Source organism: Oncorhynchus kisutch, linkage group LG18, assembly GCF_002021735.2.
Source record: "Oncorhynchus kisutch isolate 150728-3 linkage group LG18, Okis_V2, whole genome shotgun sequence".
Lineage (NCBI taxonomy): Eukaryota > Metazoa > Chordata > Actinopteri > Salmoniformes > Salmonidae > Oncorhynchus > Oncorhynchus kisutch.
The window spans coordinates 36,443,053-36,466,172 of NC_034191.2; the positions used below are offsets into that span (position 1 = coordinate 36,443,053).

General features: G+C 42.9%; 3 protein-coding genes across 9 annotated transcripts in view; all 3 read left to right on the top strand.

Annotated features, from left to right (window-relative positions):
* The first annotated feature begins 677 nt into the window (after positions 1-677).
* On the top strand, positions 678-4,347 carry LOC109909006 (eukaryotic translation initiation factor 3 subunit K). The gene is made up of 8 exons (XM_020507849.2): positions 678-1,064; positions 1,482-1,580; positions 2,737-2,857; positions 3,063-3,140; positions 3,434-3,500; positions 3,596-3,673; positions 3,817-3,942; positions 4,200-4,347. The coding sequence occupies exons 1-8, from the start codon at positions 1,003-1,005 to the stop codon at positions 4,229-4,231; spliced, it is 663 nt and encodes a 220-aa protein (XP_020363438.1). The 5' UTR covers positions 678-1,002; the 3' UTR covers positions 4,232-4,347.
* Positions 4,348-8,207: 3,860 nt separating this feature from the next.
* zgc:85932 (CysPc and EFh_PEF_CAPN13_14 domain-containing protein) lies at positions 8,208-18,415 on the top strand. Its single transcript, XM_020507847.2, has 20 exons — positions 8,208-8,900; positions 9,957-10,026; positions 12,086-12,204; positions 12,369-12,502; positions 12,794-12,965; positions 13,188-13,259; positions 13,443-13,534; positions 13,623-13,697; positions 13,791-13,954; positions 14,114-14,271; positions 14,468-14,676; positions 15,361-15,403; positions 15,508-15,597; positions 15,695-15,755; positions 16,088-16,152; positions 16,547-16,615; positions 16,920-16,998; positions 17,188-17,304; positions 17,501-17,559; positions 17,746-18,415. Exons 1-20 carry the CDS (start codon positions 8,652-8,654, stop codon positions 17,770-17,772), a joined length of 2,124 nt encoding a protein of 707 aa, XP_020363436.1. The 5' UTR covers positions 8,208-8,651; the 3' UTR covers positions 17,773-18,415.
* A 1,949-nt stretch (positions 18,416-20,364) lies between these two features.
* Positions 20,365-23,120, top strand: part of actn4 (actinin, alpha 4) — a 46,849-nt gene continuing 44,093 nt past the window's right edge. For 6 of the 7 annotated variants that reach the window (XM_031795945.1, XM_031795950.1, XM_031795946.1 and 3 more), the window contains exon 1: positions 20,365-20,690. In XM_031795945.1, the coding sequence (XP_031651805.1) occupies positions 20,556-20,690 (135 nt within the window). In that variant the 5' untranslated portion in view covers positions 20,365-20,555. The remainder of the gene's footprint in view (positions 20,691-23,120) is intronic. The other variant, XM_031795947.1, reaches the window with a different exon arrangement.

Sequence of the window (23,120 nt, forward strand, 5' to 3'; positions counted from 1 at the left end):
TGTCCCCTGCTGGATCTAGCTGATGATCCCAACAGCAGTTTACCACCCTGCATCCCACTGATGCTTTGCTTCTGAAGCTAAGCAGGTTTGGTCCTGGATGGGAAACCAGCTGCTGCTGGAAGTGGTGTTAGGGGGCCAGTAGGAGGCACCCTTTCCACTGCTCAAAAAAAAAAAAAATCCCAATACCCTGGGGCAGTGATTGGGGCCATTACCCTGTGTAGGGTGCTGTATTTTGGATGGGATGTTAAATGGGTGTCCTGACTCTCTGTGGTCACTAAAGATCCCATGGCACTTATCGAAAGAGTAGGGGTGTTAACCCTGGTGTCCCGGTTAAATTCCTAACCTGACCCTCATACCATCACCTAATCATCCCCAGTTTACAATTGGCTCATTCATCCTGTAACTGTTCCCCTGTAAATGAGAATGTGTTCTCAGATAAAATAAACAAATTAATGTTGATTTGCTAATTAGCACAACACTGTAACTATAGAACATATTACAATGTGAGAGCAATACTAAATATACTGTTTTTACAGCAACCAATATATTTATCTTAATAGTTCATACTCCATCACAACAATAGGAGGCAGTAAATTTACCATGCAGCAGTCATTTTGTTTGGGTAGGAACCAGGAACCAAATTGGTTTCAGTTTAGTGGTAGTAAAACCATCACATTCAGGCTCCTCGGTGCATTCACGTCATTCGAAACGCTCGTCAATGATAATTATAGTGCATATATTTGGCCATTCGTCTATATGTTCACAAATGAAACATACTGATTTGTTGATCATATGCTGTCTCCAATGCATTTTCAGCGACATGTTCTGCAGTTTTTAACTAGTGGTCCGTCAGTAAACTAACTTCCTGTTTACGTCAAGTCACCACAGCCCTTTCCGTTCCAAGACATTTACGCTCCACTCACTCGCTTTTCCACTTCTCGGTCCACGTGCAGATTTCTTCAAATTTAGCACCAAAAAGACCGCAATACGAGTTTGGATCAAATGGCGTCTTCATTCGAGCAGATGAGAGCCAACGTGGGAAAGCTCTTACGAGGAATTGATAGGTATGCAGACTTGTTTGACAAATACTAGCTTGGCTAGCCCATTCAGTTTGCTTGCTGCTACTACGTAATGCTAGCTACATTTGATTGTTTGACATTAGATAGAAAGTTACAGTTAGCTGTTGGGGGTCATTTATTAGACATATCCAACATCTAACGACGTGTTTGTGTCACAGATCTTTGTTTTACCCAATGCTACTTGTAAGCTAACGTTAGCTATTTAGGTACACAGGCTTTTACCGGTAAACTGTAACGTTAAGCTAACGGTATTTACCTAACACAACATCATTTGACAGTTGGTTGGTTGTAGCTTGATTGACCTTATGCATATTTTTGCTCAACTTGTTGTAGTTTGTTAGCTGTGTCGGCTATCTGTTGAACACAGGCCCTTAATGTTACATCGTTTATGATCTCTTACAGATACAACCCAGAGAACCTTGCAACATTGGAACGCTACGTGGAAACACAAGTTAAAGAGAATGCATACGACCTAGAGGCCAATTTGGCTATCCTCAAATTGTGAGTCACCCTACCTCTGACTGTCTGACTACTATCACATTTGTTAGGCTAGCACAAAATGGTTAACATATGTAGTTCGATTTGTCTGCTGGGTGGCAAGCAGCCCTTGATCATGAATCTCAATTCCATTACACATAAGTAATTGGATGAAGGCTTCTTCTGTATGGGCAAGTTTTGTTATCAACCCGGCAATCTGAACATTAACACTGTTAGTGTTTCCACAATGCCAAAAGAGAACCGGCTACATCTGCAAGTCACCTTCAGCGTTCAGATGTTTGTAAAATGGCTTTTACGATATTAAATGACAACCAATGTCATTTGCTGGTCATTGTTCCCAAATGTGTTGTGGAAATATATTTTTTATCAGTGGAGCTGTGTGGGCTACCGGGTGGACACAACTGATCGCACATCAGCACAACTGCTGATAGGCGCTTTCCGATTGCCAGGTTCACCGTACAAAATATTTAAACAGTCAGTGCATTTGGTCATTTTTACATGAACAGTGGTAGATGCTCAGTCTGCCATATGGCTCAGCACATACTACATCATTCACACAAACACACAGGGCAGCTCAGAGAAGTCAACTCAGACCGATCTAGCTCCTGAGCTCGATCAGTATCAGATATTGATTTAGAATGGAAAATTAATGTGTTCATGCAACAATTGCTTGTGCGTTGCATCAAAACGCACCAAATCGTTTCAAACTAATAGTATCGTACCTGTATCGGAGCCCATGTCTCTAGATGCGTATTGAATCGTGCTTGTAAGGGAGGGATGCACATCCCTACTATCTAGCATGCTCCAAACACCTGTATGTAACTGAAGAAGGCCGCCAGAAACGTGTTGTCAATGAAAAATGCTGTCAGCTGCAACTGTGATAAAGACTGTTAAAACTGTGTACAGTAAGTTTATATTCAGCATTTGTGAAATTATTTTGATGTGATATGAAGGTAAAGAGCTTTAAGTTTTTAGAACCGTATCGCAAAATTGAGAAATGATTCACATTTATATGGAGTATCTGGCTGTTTGGCTGACAGAGCCAGTCTACCTCTGAAAATAACATAAGGTACTTGGACCTTAAGGTGTACATTCTTGGCCTAGCAGAACACCACTCATGGCTATATCAATAACAGAGATGCTGTTTTTGTTCCTATAGGTACCAGTTCAACCCTGCTTACTTCCAGGTCACAGTGACGTCGCAAATTCTGCTCAAGGCCCTGACCAACCTACCACACACAGACTTTACTCTGTGCAAGTGCATGATTGACCAGACACACGTATCCTTTCGGTGCTCTGTATAATCTAGTATAAACCCTGCAACTAGTGCAGTTTGTCCATTTCTGTACTCCCTGTCAACAACAACATTGACAATCATTTAGTCCTGGGCGGTAAACCTTAATGAGTGGTATTGGTGTGGACGTTACTGTCTATGTTGCCAGTTGTTTGCTGTGTGTGTGGTGCCTTTCCTTGACTACAGTAAAGCAGCAGGAGGAGCGCCCCATAAGGCAGATCCTGTACCTGGGGAACCTCCTGGAGACCTGCCATTTCCAGTCCTTCTGGGTATGTACACAATACATATCTTGGTCTGTCTCTTTATTTCGCCTGCTTTTTGCCCTGCTCATTTCACTCAACTTTCCAGTCATTGTCAGAGAATTTTGGGGATCGTATTCTAATATGAAGGAATGGTTCCAAACAGAACATTGAGGTTAAACATGACTGTACATTGTGGCTCTAACTGGAGATTGACGGCTGTACCAATAGACAACCCCTACCATGACTTTATTATGAAGTGTGACATCCAGTACTCCAAATGGTATGATTGTATGGTACTCATTCTTTTGTCTGTCACTCAGTCCAGCCTGGAGGAGAACAGGGAATTCATTGATGGCATCACAGGCTTTGAGGACTCAGTGCGCAAATGTGAGTGAACATATGGAAATCAAGTTAGTTGCTGACTGTATAATATTGCAATAAAAACTTGATAATAGCCTTTCTAAATGCTGCTCCCTCCACAGTTATCTGCCATGTGGTTGGAATCACATACCAGAACATTGAGCATCGACTTCTAGCTGAGATGCTGGGTGACCCCCTTGGTAAAGGCCATTGATTTATGATGTATATCTTTTGGAGAGTGTTGTCCTATTGATTTCCTATTCTTTCAGTGACTACAGTGTTAATTATCTGTAAGTCATATCCCACTTCCCCCTGCTCAGTTGACTTCCTGCTCCCCATTCAGACACACAGGTGAAGGTGTGGATGAGCAAGTACGGGTGGACGGAGAATGAGGAAGGGCAGATCTTCATCTTTAACCAGGAGGAGAGTGTCAAGCCCAAGAACATTGTGGAGAAGATTGACTTTGAGAGTGAGTGTTTCCTTGTCTTGTGTCCCAGTTTCTGTCTTGCTTGCTGGTATTCCAGTGAAGTGGTCTGTAGTCACTTTTAGAATTTCAAAGTTCAACTTCTTCCTTACACGCCCTCCTGTCGGTGTAGATTTAAGACTTTTCATGGAAAGACAATTTTGTTGACATTCTTCTCTCTTTCCCTTTTTCTCCTGTTCCCCTGTCTTCCTCTCCCTGTTTTCTCTCCTGTATTTTCCTTTGTTTCTGTCCCTCTTCCACAGGTGTATCCAGCATCATGGCCACATCTCAGTGATACCCAGACGCATCTGCACACTCAATGCACAATAGAAAAAAAATCGGCCGGACAGCAGTACATATTCCTCAAACCAACCTTTTACAATAAATGTTAATTATCCATTCAAAATCAGACCCGAAGTGTGCCGATCTTTTCACTGACTATCACTAGGGCTGGGCGGTATACTGTTTTTTTGTGATATACTGGTATTGATGCACGGGCCACTGGGTTTTTACTTTACCTTCTATACCGGTGTTTTAATGTTTGGTTTGTTAAATGTGATACGCAGTGTGTAACATCCATTTTTATAGTTTACTTCGCTTACTTGAGTCATCTCTCTCCACTCTCTCTATTCCGCTTTCCACACAGACCTAGCCACGCCACCCTGACACTCAAGGAGCGCATTTGATGTTCCTCAACCACGAGACACTTGTGTTCAGTCTGCATGGTCAACGCAGCACTGTTGATGACAACGATGCAGTTGTCACTTTGCTTCTTAATATAAATCTACTAGTGTTCTATTAGCTTATGTTCCTTACATCTGCAAACAGCTAGTTTGTATTTTTCTTAGCAAGTTGTTCTTAAATCTTGTTAGCTGCTAATCACTAGCTAGCTAATAAATGTACTGAGTAAGAGCAAGCGTAATTAGCTATACAGCCTGATAATACCAGTTATTGTGTAGACCTAAATCAGCATGTTTGTGCAACAGTGTCTTCTAAATTAGAGGTAAACGCAAAGCAAGAATATGTTAGCTACATAAAGTAGCCGCAAAGCTGTCAAGGCAAAGGGTGGCTATTGAAAGGAACTCCCAATATAAAATATATTTTGATTTGTTTAATACTTTTTTGGTTACTACATGATTCCATAGGTGTTATTTCATAGTTTTGATATCTTCACTATTATTCTACAAATAAAGAAAACCCCTTGAATGAGTAGGTGTTCTAAAACTTTTGACCGGTAGTGTATGTGCAAAAGTACTATCTCACAACTCGATGAAACCTTCACCCTTGTGCAGATATTTAGAAACAAAACATGCCAATTTGAAAAATAAGACAAGTTTTTTGAGCGAGAATTAAGACTTATGAGTAGTAAGATATGTCTAAAAGCAACAGATATCATGAATAAGAAGGGGCTAGAAGAGTCTTATATGGTGAGCTACCGAGTGGCTAGGCCAAGCAAGCCCCATACTATTGTGGAGGACTTAATTCTTCCTGCTGCGGTGGATATGGCTGGTGTCGTATAGTGTGTGTCAGGCTTACAATGATGGCAAAAAACAACAGTTGAGAGTGAGCTGACCCTGGTGCTAGAGGGGGTACGGGACTACAAAAAGTTTGGGAACCACTGGTCTAGGGTTTCTGGGATGCTGGTGTTGTGAGCCATGACCAGCCTTTCAAAGCACGTCATGGCTGCAGGCGTGAGTGCTACGGGTTGGATGTCATTTAGGCAGGTTACCTTTGTGTTCTTGGGCAGGGACTATGGTGGTCTGCTTGAAACATGTTGGTATTACAGACTCAGACAGGGAGAGGTTGAAAATGTCAGTGAAGACACTTGCCAGTTGGTCAGCGCATGCTCGCAGCACACGTCCTGGTACTCCGTCTGGCCCTGCGGCCTTGTGAATGTTGACCTGTTTAAAGGTCTTACTCACATCGGCTGCGGAGAGCGTGATCACACAGTCGTCCGGAACAGCTGATGCTCTCATGCATGTTTCAGTGTTACTTGCCTCGAAGCGAGCATAGAAGTAATTTAGCTCCTCTGGTAGGCTTGTGTCACTGGGCAGGTGTTGGCTGTGCTTCCCTTTGTAGTCTGTAATAGTTTGCAAGCCCTACCACATTCAACGAGCGTTGAAGCCAGTGTAGTACAATTCGATCTTAGTCCTGTATTGAATCTTTGCCTGTTTGATGGTTCATCGGAGGGCATAGCAGGATTTCTCCTTGAAAGCGGCAGCTCTACCCTTTAGCTCAGTGCGTTGCCTGTAATCCATGGCTTCAGGTTGGGGTATGTACGTACAGTCACTGTAGGGATGACGTCATCAATGCACGTATTGATGAAGCCAGTGACTGATGTGGTGTATTCCTCAATGCCATCAGAAGAATCCCGGAACATATTCCAGTCTGTGCTAGCAAAACAGTCCTGTAGCTTAGCATCTGCTTCATCTAACCACTTTTTTGACCGAGTCACTGGTGCTTCCTGCTTTAATTTTTAGCTTGTAAGCAGGAATCAGGAGGATCGAATTATGGTCAGATTTGCCAACTGGATGGCGAGGGAGAGCTTTGTACACGTCTCTGTGTGTGGAGTAAAAGTGGTCTAGAGTTGTAGTTTTTTTCTTTTTTTTTTTCTGGTTGCACATTGTCCCTGGATTAAAGTCCCTGGCCACTAGGAGTGCCTCTTCTGGATGAGCGTTTTCCTGTTTGCTTATGGTGGTATACAGCTCCTTGAGTGCAGTCTTAGTGCCAGCATCGGTCTGTTGGTGGTATGTGGACAGCTACGAAAAATACAGAAACTCTCTAGGTAGGTAGTGTGGTCTACAGCTCATCATGAGATGCACTACCTCAGGCAGGCAAAACCTCAAGACTTCTTTAGATATTGTGCACCAGCTGTTGTTTTCAAATCTACATAGACCGCCACCTCTTGTCTTACCAGAGGCTGCTGTTCTATCCTGCCGATACAGTGTAAAACCCGGCAGCTGTATGTTGTTCATGTCGTCATTCAGCCACGACTCGGTGAAACATACCGTTTTTAATGTCCTGTTGGTAGTTTAATCTTGCTCGTAGGTCATCAATTTGAATTGTCCAATGATTGCATGTTTGCCAATAGGATGGATGACATTGGGGGTTTACTCACTTGCCTACGAATTCTCAGAAGGCAGCCTGACCTCCGACCCCTTTTTCTCCGTCTTCTCTTCACACAAATGACAAAGATTTAGGCCTGTTCCTGGGAAAGCAGTATATCCTTTACGTCAGATTCATTGGACTCGTTAAAGGAGAAAGCTTCTACCAGTTTGTGGTGATTAATCGCTGTTCTGATCTCCAGAAGTTATTTTCGGTCATAAGAGAAGGTAGCAGCAACATTATGTACAAAGTAAGTTACAAACAACGCTAAAAAACGAACAAAATAACAGTTGGTTTGGAGCACGTAATACGTCAGCCATCCCCTCTGGTGCCATTGTGACCTGTGGAATGTGTGACCTCTCAATGGCTGTGCGAAGTTGCTGTATATTGGCGGGAACTGGAACACGCGGTCTGGTGAGTATGCAGGCCATGGAAGAAGTGGACATTTTTAGCTTCCAAGAATTGTGTACAGATCCTTCCGACATGGAGCAGTGCATTATCATGCTGAAACAAGGTGATGGCGGCAGACGAATGGCACGACAATGGGCCTCGGGATCTCATCACGGTATCTGCATTCAAATTGCCATCAATAAAATTAAATTGTGTTTATTTTCCGGAGCTTATGCCTGCCCATATCATAACCCCACCTCCACCATAGGGCACTCTGTTCACAACGTTGACATGAGCAAACTGCTCGCCCACACGACGCCATACAAGCTTTCTGCCATCTACCCGGTACAGTTGAAACTGGGATTCATCTTTGAAGAGCACACTTCTGTAGCATGCAAATGGAAATATAGTGAGCTTTTTCCCACTGATGTCGGTTTGATGCTGAACTGCAGTCAGGTCAAGACCATGGTGAGGACGACGAGCACACAGATGAGATTCAATGAGACGGTTTCTGACAGCTTATGCAGAAATTATTACAACACCTCTGGTGGACTTTGCCGTTAGCATGGCAATTGCACACTCCCTCAACTTGAGACATCTGTGGCATTGTGTTGTGATAAAACTGCACGTTTTAGAGTAGCTGTGTATGGCCCCCAGCACAAGGCGCACCTGTGTAATGATCATGCTGTTTAATCAGCTTTTTGATATTCCACACCTGTCAAGTGGATGGATTATCTTGGCAAATGATAAATTATCACTAACAGGGATGTAAATGAATGTGTGCACAACATTTGAGAGAAATAAGCTTTTTGTGCATATGGAACATTTCTGGTAACTTTTATTTCAGCTCATGAAACATGGGACCAACACTTTACATATTGCGTTTATATTTTTGTTCAATTTATATGACTTGGGTCATGCAACGATTTATGAATCATGAGAGTGCGCATGCAAGCGAGACTTTCGAAAGCTGCACAGGTGAGTTACAGCGCAGTAAACGAGGGTGTGGCCAATGGCCATTTTGACAAGGTACATCGGTTCATGACTACAAAGTCAGAAGACTCTAGAAAAGTTGGGACGGTAACTCCTGGATAATAATTGAAAAGTTGATAGAGCAAGTGTTTTAAAAGTTGAAGGGTTTCTCTGCATGCACACTATTTTAACTGCACAACAAACAGCATATCGGTTTTGTAAGGACATTCAGAAAGAATTGCGACGGTATGAGTGACAGTAATGAAAAGAAGACTCCGGTCGCAGAAAAAGGTACAGCAGAGGCAACGACGGAAGATCTCGGAAGCTCGTTTAACTCCAAGCGGTGGCTCTCGTCATTTACCGCTGACAAACCTACTCCAGTTCTTCAAAAACATGGTAACGGCGGTAATTCAATGGATGATGGGTTGTTCGTGGACAACGACTTTCCAATGGGAGATATGCTTCTTCAACCCGCCATGGAATGGAGACGCCCAAAGGTAGCGCAGTATGACATTGTTATAACATAAACAAATAAAAACTAATTAATGAAAATACTTAATTTAAATGGAAACCTTCCTCTCTTACAAAATAAGTGTGTATTAATAAAACCATCCGACATACCATGTTATGTATAATTGCAATACACTGTGAGTGTGATATGTTTGCATTAACAGGGGTGGACGGAGGTCTCTAATGGACAGTTATTTTCAATGCATGACAAATGCAAGTTTTTAGGGGTGTGTCATATACTTCTCTTTCAGGTCGCATAGACGTGCTAAGAATCATGCATGTACTGACAACCACCATTAAAAAAACACCCACAGATGCAGATTAGATTTGTGTGGGTAATGTTTGGGTTTAGCTTTTGTCACTCAAATGTCAATGAAGTGGTGAGAAACTCGGACATTGGGGCAGTGATCTTCCAGCCTGGCCCTGATCCACAGGGTGGGTATCAAGCTCCAGATTACTGAATCATAGGTGGGTGCTATTAATTATCAGATGGATCAGAAAACCAGCAGGCTCCAGACCTCATAGTGTAAGAAAGAGTTGAATAGCCCTACTATTGGACAATGATTTATGAGTTCAGGCCCTGGATTGAAGACTACTGCACTAGGGCAGGACTAGATCATAGTGATTTTAGCCTCAAGGCATAGCCAATTGTCAAGCTGTCATGAGAGCCAAGTCTGGTCTGCTGGTTTTAGTCATAAAGACACAAAGGTCTCCTTACCTATGTCGTACATGTTGTATTTTCTTTGTTTCTCTCCATTGAAGATGGAGTCTTAGGTCAACAATGCCCGTCACCGTGTATCTTTTATATCAGTTTATTTATCTATGGGGAGGCCTAGTAGTGTTCAGTCAATCATAAATAAAAAACTAACTGTAAAAAGCAACAGTTGTGGGTTAAAGTCTCTACACTACTTTAGATCATGTAAACAGAGTGTGTCCCTGGTATGTTGTTATCCACTTCATCTTACCCAGTAAAGGGGACACTCAGCTAAAGGTTTGTTATTAAGAGGCATGTTGTGTCTTGCTTTCTCTTCCCTCTCTCCCAGGATATCTGCCCTTCAGCACAGTTCATAGTGGATGGAGCAACACGTATGGACGTGTGTCAGGGAGTTCTGAGTAAGTAGAACAAATGCCGTATGTATGTTGCCCGAAGCAGTGGCTTTCCACCACCTGCCTCCTTACATATTAGGGTGTTGTTCAATCTGCGTCGCAGAAGTTCAGCGTTGCAGCGTGATTGCCTTTAAATGTCAATGTTCACGCTTTTTAGTGGAGGCTGCGTTCATTGTAAACACTGCATATGTCTGCTCAATCAGAAATTACCTTCAAATGTCTATTGTGGAATCTGCAATGCTTTACAGATTGAATAGAGTCCTTAGTCTTGTTTCCAACCATTGCAGTACCACAATAAGCTGGGGTACGGTTGATCTGTCTGTTTCCTTATTACCCAAAGTTTTCTCCCATTGATGGCAATGTCGTGTCTTTGGCATCATTAAAGTGAAGACTGTTATTTTATCAAATCAATTCTCAGTAATTATTATTACGTGATTAAACTAATCATGTAAATATAATTAACTAGGAAGTCGGGGCACCAAGGAAAATCTTCAGATTGCAAAGTTATAACTCTTCAGATATTTTAATATCTGATCAATTAGTCTTCTAATTAATTAATTATTCTTTACCTCACGTTAGTCTCATTCCAAACGTTGTAAATTGTTGGTTATCTGCACGAACCCAGCCTTTACTATGAATCATCCATACATCAATTGTCTTAATCATTTATTTACTAACTAAATAATCACAGAAATGGATAAACAAACAACACAGTAGATATGGTTACAAGGAAATGATAGGGGAGGTTCCCTAGTGGGCTAAACCGATATGACGGCTTGGTGGACAAAGGGAAGTGGGTGTGGACTGAGAAGGGCGGGAAAGACAAAAATGAGTCACTACACAGTTGATAATTATATTAATTCAAATGCTAATCCTTTGCACAAACGCTCACTCATTCAGGAATAATTGCAATCACTATATATTTATGCTCAGTGTGTCGTCATGATCTCTGTTGGAATCGTCCGTCTTTCTGTTGGAAAGTTCATCCAAGCGTCTCTTCTGTTCTTGATTAGAATGGATACTTCAGAGTACCATTCAAAAATGTTCTCATAGAATAGATGTTTCGGCAGTTGTCGATCTTCGCATGTCAGGTTGACATAATTTCTAGCTGCAGACTAGTAATTAGTATCGAAGATTTGCTCTTATTCTGTCGGGATCGATAGTCTGAGTTGAACCATTTCCACCCGTGTGGCCAATGCTCCACGTGGTATGGTTAGGAATTCAACAACCATTACAACCTTAGCTTATACTGAGGTTTTTTCTACTCAACCTTAGACCCCTCAGTTGACCGAGGTACGCATGGTCTGAAGAGGATTTCTTCAGGTGGGGTTTTTATTCATAACAGTAGAAAAGGGCTGTCCCATGAGCCAGATCATGCCTGTGCTCATGGGGGTGGGCCAATGACTTAGTTAAACTTTAAAGGGAATACAATTCTCTCACATTAACGGTTTAACATAGCATTACATCATTTCACAAATAGTTTCATCTTTAGTCATTCATTTTATACAATAATTAGACGCAAACCTCATAACGGAGGCACCTGTATAAACAGAGTTATGGTAATGTGGCTGTATTGTCTTTCATGAGGTCACAAACATGAAACAAAACGGACCGGGTCATAGCTGGCTTCTCCACCGACCGTTTACACATTCTCCAAAACATGGATATTGTTTAGTTCTCAAGTTCTGTGATGTAGAAGAAGTTCCTTTGTTCTACTGTGAAACTCTCTCTCTCTCTACACTGCATGGCCAGGAGGAGAGAGTCTCCTCAAGGAATTGACAACCTGAGATAACAGAACCTGGGTGTAAGAAAGGAGAGCGAGGGGGATGCCACGCTCTATACCCAGAAAGGGCCATGTCATGACAGCAAAGTTCTACCCTAGAGCACAGAATGGCTTTGACATCATGAATGAATTGTATGTCTACTGTACAGTAAATGACTGTAGTCATTAGGTGGTCATCATCAAATTACTAAACATGCTCTCCCTTGACTTACCCAGTGACGTAAATGCAATATAATATACCTTTACCTGTCCCTCTGTCCTCCCCTGCTCTCTGTTGATTAGATGACTGCTGGTTCCTGTCTGCGGTGGCATCCCTCTCCCTGTATCGCCCGCTGTTGGAGCGGGTGGTGCCCAATGGGCAGAGCTTCCAGGAGGGTTACAACGGCAGCTTTTACTTCCAGGTCAGCCTCAGGACATTAAACACACCTAATTAGGCTGTACAGTATTTGTCAAGGTTTGTTGAATTTGCACTCCTGTTTATAGGACATATGGGTAAATGACTATTTTAATTGGAGTTTGTTGATGTCTATCCCTGAGATTAAAATGAAAACCTGTCTGTCTATAGTTCTGGCAGTATGGCGAGTGGGAGAAGGTGAAGGTTGATGACCTGCTGCCTACGCAAAAGGGCAAGCTGATCTACCTGTGCTCCTCAGAGAAAAGAGAGTTCTGGAGTGCTCTGTTGGAGAAGGCCTACGCCAAGTCAGTGTCTGTCTCTGCGATCTTTGGTGTTCTATGCATGCAGTTTTTTTTCTGCTATCCTGTCACACACACATCGTCTTTGTGGCTGCAATGATTTGATATTTTAACTCCGAGTTGGTCTAGAACTGCATGTCTACGTCATTCTATCTTGTCAGTGTAATTACCTCCTGCGTGTGGCTTTAGTTGCGTAAGGCCAAAGTGGATAACACCAGGATGTACCAGTGTGTCCACTGCACTATAATGCTGCTCTGGCCTCCAATCTTACCTGTTGTGATTGACCCTCTCTGTCAGGCTGAAGGGAGGCTATCGGGCCCTGAACATGGGCTTCCCCCACGAGGCCATGGTGGACATGACAGGGGGCGTAACGGAGGTGCTGACTGTGGCTTCTCTGCCCAAGGACCTGGCAGCCTTCCTCAAGCCCATTCTGGCCAAGGGAGCACTCATCAACTGTGCCAACTGCCAGGTGTGTGTGTGTGTGTGTGTGTGTGTGTAACGTTACAGGGGACAAGGTGATGAAACGTAGGTGCCGAGCCTCCATATTTCTGATGGAATAACCTTTCTACGTGTATTAGGATTCAAACCCACTCCTAGAATTGTATCAGTGAGCAGAACACGGTAATATAACCTTATGTTCTACTTTGCTTAGACATTAACATGTGTTGTGCGTGGGTTCATTTTCCCACAGGGCCCCCTTGAACAGAGGAATGAGTTTGGAATCCTGTTCAGACATGCCTACTCTGTAACCGGGATTGAAAATGTAAGACTACCCACCTCTGTTGTCAAATTCACTCTCTGATTCATGACTGCACACCAAGTCCAAAGGTGTCCTAATGCCACCAGCCAAAACCTGCACACATTCAGTGGAGTTGGGTTTCCTGTGTTTGACAGTCAAATAGGTTTTCAGTTTGGGTGACTCTGTCTCTCTCACTCCTCCACTCAGGTGAAGACGAAGTATGAGACTGTGGAGCTGGTCCGTGTTCACAACCCCTGGGGAAAGATGGAGTGGGAGGGACCCTGGAGTGACATGAATGGGTTAGCTAGCTATTAACCCATTAATCATACCATTTACGTGTGTGTGTGTGGGGGGCAGGTTCCTCACAGTGTGTTTGTCTGTCCACAGGCCTGAGTGGAGTCATGTCCGTGAGGAGGAGCAGAAGCGTCTGGACAGGGTTCAGAAGGAGGACGGGGAGTTCTGGTAAGTGGACCTCTCTTCATAGACTCTCTCTTTGTGTCTATACTTCACCTGTTCTCATATATTAATAACATCTCTCTCTCTCTCCTCGCTCAGGATGGCAGTGTCGGACTTCCGTCAGAACTTTGAGTCGATGGAGGTGTGTCACCTGAGTGAGGAGACCCTGAGCGAGCCGGGTGCCACACAGAGGCCATGGAACTGCACGATGCATCATGGGAGCTGGGTTCCACACATCTCCGCCGGGGGCTCTCCCAAAGGGGGTGGGAAAAGTCACAATGCTACTGACACACACACCACAACTATGAAATAAAAATGAATTCAGTCATACATAATCAGAGAAGGAATGGATTGATATCCATGTGTGTGCCTTATTGAAACATACATATTTAGTATTGTACATCATCTGTGTATCTGTCCAGGCTGGTTCTGGCAGAACCCTCAGTTCCACTTGACCCTGCTGGAAGAGGACGATGACCCCAGTGACCCTGAGCTGACCTGTTCCTTCCTAGTGGCCCTCATGCAGAAGCACCAGAGACTCAGAGGAGTCCACCTGGGCATCGGCCTGGATATCTACAAGGTACACCAGCACATGACTGTATGCAGACATACACACGCAACAGGAAATACAGCCAGAGTAGATTTAAATGAGCCACACTAAATATGAGAGAAAAAAAGAATGGAGGAAGAAGTCAGGGAATATTTGAGTGGCATATTTTTTTCTCAGTGTGGAAATGTGTGTGTGTACCCTACTGTATCCACCCCTCTCTTCCCAGGCTGCCTCAGAGTGCTCTTACCTGTCCTCTTTGGACCTGAGCTTGCGCCGCCCACTCATCAGCACCCAGGGTTACGCCCAGCGAACGGAGGTGGTGATTCGTGGTCGCCTGGCGCCCGGCCATTATGTCATCATCCCCTCCACCGCGGATACCAATCAGCAGGGAGAGTTCATCCTGCGGGTGTTGACAGAAAAGGGCAACAATGCGACGTGAGTGGACCAGTCCATGACTGGATGTTGGAGGCAGAGATACCTATGATAATTGTTAGTTTCACGGCTCTCAGTCAAGGAAAGGCTCTCTAAATTACACTGAGTTTACAACATTTTAAGAACACCTGCTCTTTCCATGACAGACTGACCAGGTGAATCCAGGTGAAAGCTATGATCCCTTATTGATGTCACCTGTTAAATCCACAGTCGGTGTGGAGGAACTGTTTCCTTGAGACAATTTAGTCATGGATTGTGTATGTGTGTCATTCAGAGGGTGAATGAGCAAGTGAAAGATTTTAAATGCCTTTCAACGGGGTATGGTGGTAGGTGCCAGGCGCTCCGGTTTGAGTGTGTCAAGAACTGCGTCACTGCTGGGTTTTTCACGCTCAACAGTTTTCCCATGTGTCTCAAGACTGGTCCACCACCCAAAGGACATCCAGCCAACTTGACCTTGGGAAGCATTGAAGTCAACTTGGGCCAGCATCCCTGTGGAACATTTTGGACACCTTGTAGAGTCCATGCCCCGACAAATTGAGGCTGTTCTGAGGACCAAAGGGGATGTGACTCAATATTAGGAAAGTGTTCCGAATGCTTTATACACTCGGTGTGTATGTTTATCCACCAATTAAAAGGTCTGTTTTTCAAGTTAAATCGTATGATTCTGTATTTTCTTTGTGTTTGCAGGCCAGCTGAGAAACCCGGCACTGAAGTAAACTCCCCCACACAGGTAGAGGTCATTGCATTGATGTCCAAAGTATCCACAATCCTGTTTCCATTAGTATGAGTTTTCGTGATATGACTAAATGGATCATCCTGTGTGTTCCACTGTAGATCTCCCTCTTGCGGCCCTCCTTTCCACACCTGTCGGCTCTGCCCTCTCCTGAGGCCACACGACAGCTCTTTAAAAAGCACCGCAACAAGGTGAGAACACATGTAGTAGGTTCCATGTAAACTGTTCCATTCTAGCCTAAGATGTGCAATATTTACTTTCAAAACTTTTTTTCTAACCTCCCAACAGAAAGGAGAGTGTCGACCTTTGGAGCTTCTCAACCTGCTTACCGAGGCCATAAAAGGCGGAGGTAAGGGTTTGGCTCCAAAAGTGGACCGCTATCGTCCCACAAAAATGGGAGCTAAGACACACCTTCGATTACCATGTACACACTTCCCCTTTACAAGCAGCTTGTTATAATGGCATCTGTCAACCAGTAGCCATTGCTTTGCCAACATGCACCTGGAAAATTCTGGAAAACTGTACAAATCTCTCTACTGATTTAGCAGTCTTCCATAAGCCATAACTACAGCGGGAACATTCAGGAAGTAGTGATGTCACTGCAGGAGGAAGTCTTAACTGTTCCAAACTGACGGTTTGTCTGTGTGGCTTCCTGCTCTTTTCCTGGGCTGTGGCCTGCAGTGCTGGCGGGGAGCGAGAAGAAGCTGGTCCTGGAGCACTGCAAGAGCTTTGTGGTCCTCACGGATGTATCCTTTCTCTTGGAGAAAAAAATACATGTATGGCTGAACCAGTCTGCATCGAGTCTCAACATGGCTGTATGGTCAGTAGTTTATATAGATCAATAAACATGTTAATATAGGTTAAATATATACCAGATTCTGGTGTAGCGGTCTAAGCTCACATATACCCCCTGGTCATAGGGGTTCGAGCCTCGGCTAGGCCGACTGTTTGAAGATCATAGCCCTTTTTTTGGGGAGCTATGTAATGTGGAACGTTACACTCTTGCCATGTATGTACATAGACATACAAAGGTAGGGTAACTTGTCCACCATGACCTCGCTTGGTCTGCTGATCTACCAAGACCTTAATTGTGCCATGCATTTTTGATGGGCTGTTTCCTTGACTGCAGTGTCAACCCAGAGTCGGGGGTTAGCTCAGCTGGACTGGCAGGGGTTCCAAGCACTGTGGGACAAGATCAGGAAATGGACAGTAAGGTCTAAACCATACAAAGCCATCTGTCAGTGGAAGGTTTACAGTTTCAATCAGTTTCAATCATTCTGTTCTTTCAATATGATAAGATTGAGTTTGATTGGCTAAAGCATGCTTTGTCTTTGAAGTCTAATTATGATTGGCTAAAGGAAATATAATAGTGATCCGTGACTACTCTGATTCAATCATGTGACTGAGCTGATTCAATAATCATACGACCCCTTCGATGCATGCCAAGTGATTTGAGTTATATTTGTCTGAAAATATTATTCAGTCATGCTGGTCTTGATCTTCCACTTAACAGGATATATTCTTGACGTTTGATAAGAACATATCCCAGTTGCTGGAGTACCCTGAAGTCTCACCTGCCTTGAAAGCTGCAGGTAGAACACACATGATCTAATGACAAGCTTCCATTGGTGCCTTTTAGGGGGCGCCAAAATGCCACTCTTCATGTTCAGTCCCTATTGGTCCACATGAACTTTATACCAACAGAATTTACAATGCTGAAACAGCAGGTTATGTGGTTGAACATGAGTTGATATGTATTTGTCTGGTCTGGTCTGGTCTAGGCATGGGGGTGGATGACTTCGTCCTGGAGCTGATCGGCCTGCGCTACACGGAGCCAGACATGACAATCAGTTACCCCGGTTTCCTTTACCTGCTGATGAAACTGGACAGCATGATTCGTAAGGGAGGGCATGGGTGTTGTCCAACAAGGACTGAAAATAGGAATTTAGGAAGACTGATTGATGTGGGATTTTAAATGATTAAAATGTGTTACTTTTGGGGTGCACTTAGAATAAACTAATAATCATACAAGAGAAATGTGTATTTGTATGTAAGGGTATTTGGTCTAATTCATCATGTTTGCTCCATTCACAGATAAATTTCAAGCCTATGACATTGTGGGAATGGGGACCATATCAGTTAGCTACAGACAGGTAAGAGCATACAGGACAGATGATCCAAACCTACTCTTTTTCTCACAGCCTAGTAAACATGTAGAATACGGCAGACTTAACATGAATGAAAAGGCCGCTTTTGCATGTGATTACATATGTATAATGGCTTGGATAGCCATTTTAATTAAATATTGATTTATTGTCTCACCCTTTTCTGATTTGTAGTGGCTCCACATGACGATGTACAACTGACCCGCTCTCACTGGTTTTCATCCCCTCCGCCGGCTCAACTGGTTTTTGGTGCAGCAGTGTTTTAAATGAAAAGTTACAGATCTATTTTGCAATAAAGACTTTCAATTATTTGTGCCGAACATCAGATTTTAGCAACTAAGTGCATGCTGTAATTCTGTTTCACTTTCTGTTGACTTTTTTTCAGAGGGGAATCTTTTGAAAAATGTATGTTCTGCTGAGAGACTTTAGTGTGTGTAAATATCCGCTTCAAATGCGGGATGATCTTGTTTTCTGAATAGTGAAAAAAAACACATACCAGAACCAGGGGTACTGTGGCAAACGTTCAAGCAATTTCCTGTTGTGCCATTATTACACGAGTGTTAAATAAGTCTGACTGATTTCAGAAGCTAAAACTGTAGTTTGAAGTACAGCTGCTAATTTTGTACTCAACACATACACACCCCAGACTTATTAAACAATCTAAAATAACTGGAATTAGGATCAGTAAACGTTGATATCAAAGGAGAACAGGTGTAGTTGCACACCTTTGAATGAATTGTCCTTTCCCCTATGTACTACCTTCACCCGCAACAGGCTTTTTGAAAAAGGAGATGCCAAATCTAGGTCTGTCATTACAATTAAATATAATTCATTCGAAAATGGATATGACGGTTTGATGTGTAATCATTTAACCTTGACATTGCACACACCACAATGATTCCTTATAGTAATGGGGATGGAGTCCAATGCCCATGGGATTTCTGTATATCGGAAAACGATTAGGAATGTGGCACAATGTGGCAGTCATGAAAACATTAGAGGGCTAGGGGGGCCTGCGATGATTCATATGGTATATCAAGCCTCGCTGATGATAATTGGCATGGACACACAGTTGGAGCGTGACCTACTTCATGTAGTGTCTGGTCATGTCAGCCAGATCCAGCATATCAAATTTGAATGGTAAATATAAGCCACTTTACACACGACAAGCTTTCAAACAAAATGATAGGCCCAAGGGAATTTCATACGGTTTTGGTTTCGATGCACCTGCATGTAAGGACTATTGATTTGGGCACCAGTGAGGTGGCATAGGCTCTCCATGAAGGGACAACAAAAATCTGAGGTGGGTAACAACACCAATGGGCTCACTGGCTAAATGATTCATGGTGTAGCATGTCCTCATTAATATTACATAAAATGGGTGGTCTTGTTATAGGCTCCGTCTGATTCGTGTCTTGCAAGAAGAAGCATTGTAGAATGTTGTAGATAGAAATGCCACGAATAAAGCTCATGCGATTCCATATTTTACATGTAAGAGAGGCATGTTTGTTCAACATAGTGTATTTCTATCTGAACGTTCCAAAAGGTTGCACGCGTCTGAACGCGTCCCTGTGCATAGTCATATATTTAGACGAATATATACTGCTGTGTAGTGTGTAGTTTGTGTTTAAAGTAACTGTCCAGATTTCTATGAGTGAAATAGTTTCCTTTCAAAAGTTTTTGTTATTAAGCATGTTTAAAAGCAGCTTTTCTGTGTTGGAATGGAGTGGGCGTACCCCAACAGAATGAGATACAACTGGAGATACATGTTTAAAAGCAGCTTTTCTGTGTTGGAATGGAGTGGGCGTACCCCAACAGAATGAGATACAACTGGAGATACATGTTTAAAAGCAGCTTTTCTGTGTTGGAATGGAGTGGGCGTACCCCAACAGAATGAGATACAACTGGAGATACATGTTTAAAAGCAGCTTTTCTGTGTTGGAATGGAGTGGGCGTACCCCAACAGAATGAGATACAACTGGAGATACATGTTTAAAAGCAGCTTTTCTGTGTTGGAATGGAGTGGGCGTACCCCAACAGAATGAGATACAACTGGAGATACATGTTTAAAAGCAGCTTTTCTGTGTTGGAATGGAGTGGGCGTACCCCAACAGAATGAGATATAACTGGAGATACATGTTTAAAAGCAGCTTTTCTGTGTTGGAATGGAGTGGGCGTACCCCAACAGAATGAGATACAACTGGAGATACAAGTTTGAGGTGGGGTTTTTGAAGTGTTTTTCTCCAATTTATGCTTTGGCCACATTAGTTTTAGATGAGTCAACAACATTCTTTGGATATGAGTTAACATAATATTAACTTTTGAAAGGGACATTTTCACTGGACAGTTACTTTAATATTCTATGGATATTATAGAAGTAGTAGTTATCAGAACTATTCTAGTATTGCGCTCAAAATGTTACAGTTCATAAATCTGTCTATACTGGCTACAAATCCATTTGTGCATTTTTTTTAATTTATTTCAACATTGTATCGTTTCAAGGGGCCAGGATAAGTTGCATCTAAATGTTGATTCAATGTTTCAATTATATATTTAGCAACATGCAAAGACTTCAATCTGCTATGATTTAGGTTACTTTACAAAGACATTCGGCTACATATCAGGCATAATACTTTTTAGAATATTACTTTTAGTAGGCTATAGTCTACTACTAAATTATGTGCTCTCAGCCTTTTGGGGGGAAGGATCTCAACAGCTCATGAATAATAAGCAGATGACTGAATATTCATGAGCTATTTGGGCCTGGCAACCTACTCTAGTTTTGTAGGAGCGGCTATTTGCTTTCGACCACACCATTCTCTCCTCGGGTGGAGATTAAGCATTCTTTTAGCCAGTATTGGCAGTGTATAGACCGGATATTCCTGACGGAACGTTGAAAGCAAAGAGTTTCCGCAACTGGGTCACATTCCCTATTTCTCGTTCGAGAGTCTTAGATATACCGGTAGGTTATTAGCTATCTGACTATGGTAGATTATCACTCTTCTAATAATCAAGCATCGTCTGGAGGACCAGCCGTTTACATGGACCCAAGAGAACAAGAAAATGATTGGGACCGGGACCTGCTGCTGGACCCGGCCTGGGAGAAACAGCAAAGAAAGGTAAAATGGGAGAGGTCGGGGACTGAATTTGGGCCCTGATTTCCTAGCCGCTGCATCTATAAAACAACACGATTTTATACCGACTCAATGTAACGAACTTTCCTGTGTCCATATGGTATATGTCAAACAAGAAATGGGCTAATAAACTCTTTCCACATGCGTCATTACGACAGCAGCCTGTATTTTCTCAATCGACCGAGGACAGCGATAGTTTTTTTTATTGGAATGAAACATTGTACTACATCTCGTTCTGCTGCTTATGTTAGCCTGGTTTATTTTCCAGTCGATATTTCTGCCATTTTTCAAGATGGCCATAGGCATAATTTCGATGTGAGTCAAAAAATAGTATAAGAAATTGTGTCCTGAAAGTGTTAAGATGTTCTGGGTCGAAGCAGATAAAACACTGCCGTGCTCTTGTTTTTTTTGGAATCTACTTTCTGTCGCAGTTGAAAATAAAATATTTCCAGCTGAAAATATTTTAAAGGTTTTTAGACTCGTCTTAATCCTTTTAATGATCGCGCGCTTGTAACTATGATCAAACCTTGGAAATGTGGAGTGAGGATCATTTGAGGCAATGTTGATTGAGGGTCTGTCGTGCTACACCTCGTTGTGAAAATGATTTGCCTTTTTTACTGGAGTGACGTCACCCGGAGTATTATATTACAGCCCGTCATTACTCAGCGTTTTAACTCTCAGCATTGTTCATTCAACTAATTGATTTAGCCTAACCATGCGTTCAGCTTTACCCTCTCTGGATGTCGATCCTCTAAATAGGTTTGCCTATAAAGGAAGGGAGACCAACGTTTCCTCACAGGAAGAAAAATAATCAATGACGAACAAATGACTCAGATGGCCTACAAACGCAGGCAATAGGGGCTTCTTTCCTAAAAAAATAACACCAGTTACTGAAGGATGTATAGCTTTTATAGATTATTGGGGAGGCGTAACATTCATAGCCAGGACATTTATTACAGAAAAGTCGGAGGGGGAACCATGGGCAAATTCCTGTGGCGTTTTCACCGCTGCTGTGCCAGTTATTGCATGAAGTTAATACATGCCTCCCACCAGTGATTCTGTACTTATTGTAGCCTATGTATTTAGGCCTACTGTATGTATGTGGAAGTCAGACTCCAAGTGGACATCTAACATGCCACTGTGTTATTCTACCTAAAGGGTTTTTTCCAACACCAAAATGTCATCCTGCTCAGTCTAGTCCAGTTTAATACACTGGTTAAAATGTAATACACTTCAGAGAGCTTCATTTCAGCGTGAGAAACATGTAATTAAGTCCAACCTAATGCCAAAAATCAGCCACACGCCAAGACACATTTTGTTGGAGGCCATTCTTTCTGTTTCAATACTAGCAGGGCAATGTTGGAATCGGTGTCCATGCAAATGTATCGGGATGTCAGTTAGCCAACCTACTTCAAAGCAAAGGACATTCAGCCACCAAATATGTGCAAAGGGTAAAAGCCACCCCAAACTCAACCACTGTCAGTCTGATGTGATGGCCAAACTTTTTCGTACACTGTTTGGATATGGTCTCGTCTCACATTCAGTTTAACGTATATTTAAGATCAGTGGGAATTTTTACTGCTCCTTATTTCCCTATATACACTGCACTATCAAAGTACCTGTCTGTTTGCATTACTGTGATTGTTGACGGTCTGTTACAACTCAGCCCCACAAAGAGAAATGCTCTTTCTCTCCTGACCAGGCTCACCCTTGCCACAGTGCCCTGACTTGCATAGATTACCACACAGCCAAGGTGGGCAGTGTTCTAAGTTTCTTCCATTCTCTCCCATTTCCTCAAGCTATTAATTTGACTGGCAGACTCAGTTAGTTCAGGGCTGGCTGCTTTGGTTTCTCACAAGTGGCCATGGTGTGTTTAAGGAATTGGGGCACTAAGCGCTGGACTAGTGGGAGTGGCTGATTTGATATCCATGTTAAAAGAAACCGGTTGTTTCTCCTTTGTCGAGTGTGTGTTTGTGTGACTGGGGCTGATGAAGGGATAAGCAGGAAAGACTCAACTGTGAGTGTGGATATTCCTATCTCCGCCCATAGCGAAACTACACCTGAGTTTCTATTGTTTTTATCTGCACGAAGGCCTTCTAGCTGACCACTTTTTTTGCAGTTATATACTCAGGCCTCTGGGTGTCAAGTGGTCCCTCCCTGATCTCACGTCAGTGTTTGACCTGTCATAAGCCTGAGAGCAGTACTGCTGACCCTGGTCTGAAATCAGCTGAATGTAAAATGACCAGGTGGCGAGGGGACAGAGCAGAATGGAATGTAACCGGTCTCCCTCCCTCTTTACTCTCTTTCTCCCACAGCAAGAGCATGCAGGGGAAACATTCCATTTGTGGCCCATTATAGCTGGGGGGGTTCTGTTTTTTATTTTTTACATTTTTTACGTACCCCCCCCCGAATGGA

Bases quoted from the DNA above. Each gene is read 5' to 3' on its own strand.
- LOC109909006 (XM_020507849.2), top strand. From the start codon at position 1,003: ATGGCGTCTTCATTCGAGCAGATGAGAGCCAACGTGGGAAAGCTCTTA. The intron at 2,858-3,062 runs GTATCCTTTCGG...ACTACAGTAAAG, and splicing joins GCATGATTGACCAGACACAC to CAGCAGGAGGAGCGCCCCAT. The intron at 3,943-4,199 runs GTGAGTGTTTCC...CCTCTTCCACAG, and splicing joins GGAGAAGATTGACTTTGAGA to GTGTATCCAGCATCATGGCC.
- zgc:85932 (XM_020507847.2), top strand. From the start codon at position 8,652: ATGAGTGACAGTAATGAAAAGAAGACTCCGGTCGCAGAAAAAGGTACA. The intron at 12,503-12,793 runs GTCAGTGTCTGT...CCTCTCTGTCAG, and splicing joins TTGGAGAAGGCCTACGCCAA to GCTGAAGGGAGGCTATCGGG. The intron at 12,966-13,187 runs GTGTGTGTGTGT...ATTTTCCCACAG, and splicing joins TCAACTGTGCCAACTGCCAG to GGCCCCCTTGAACAGAGGAA.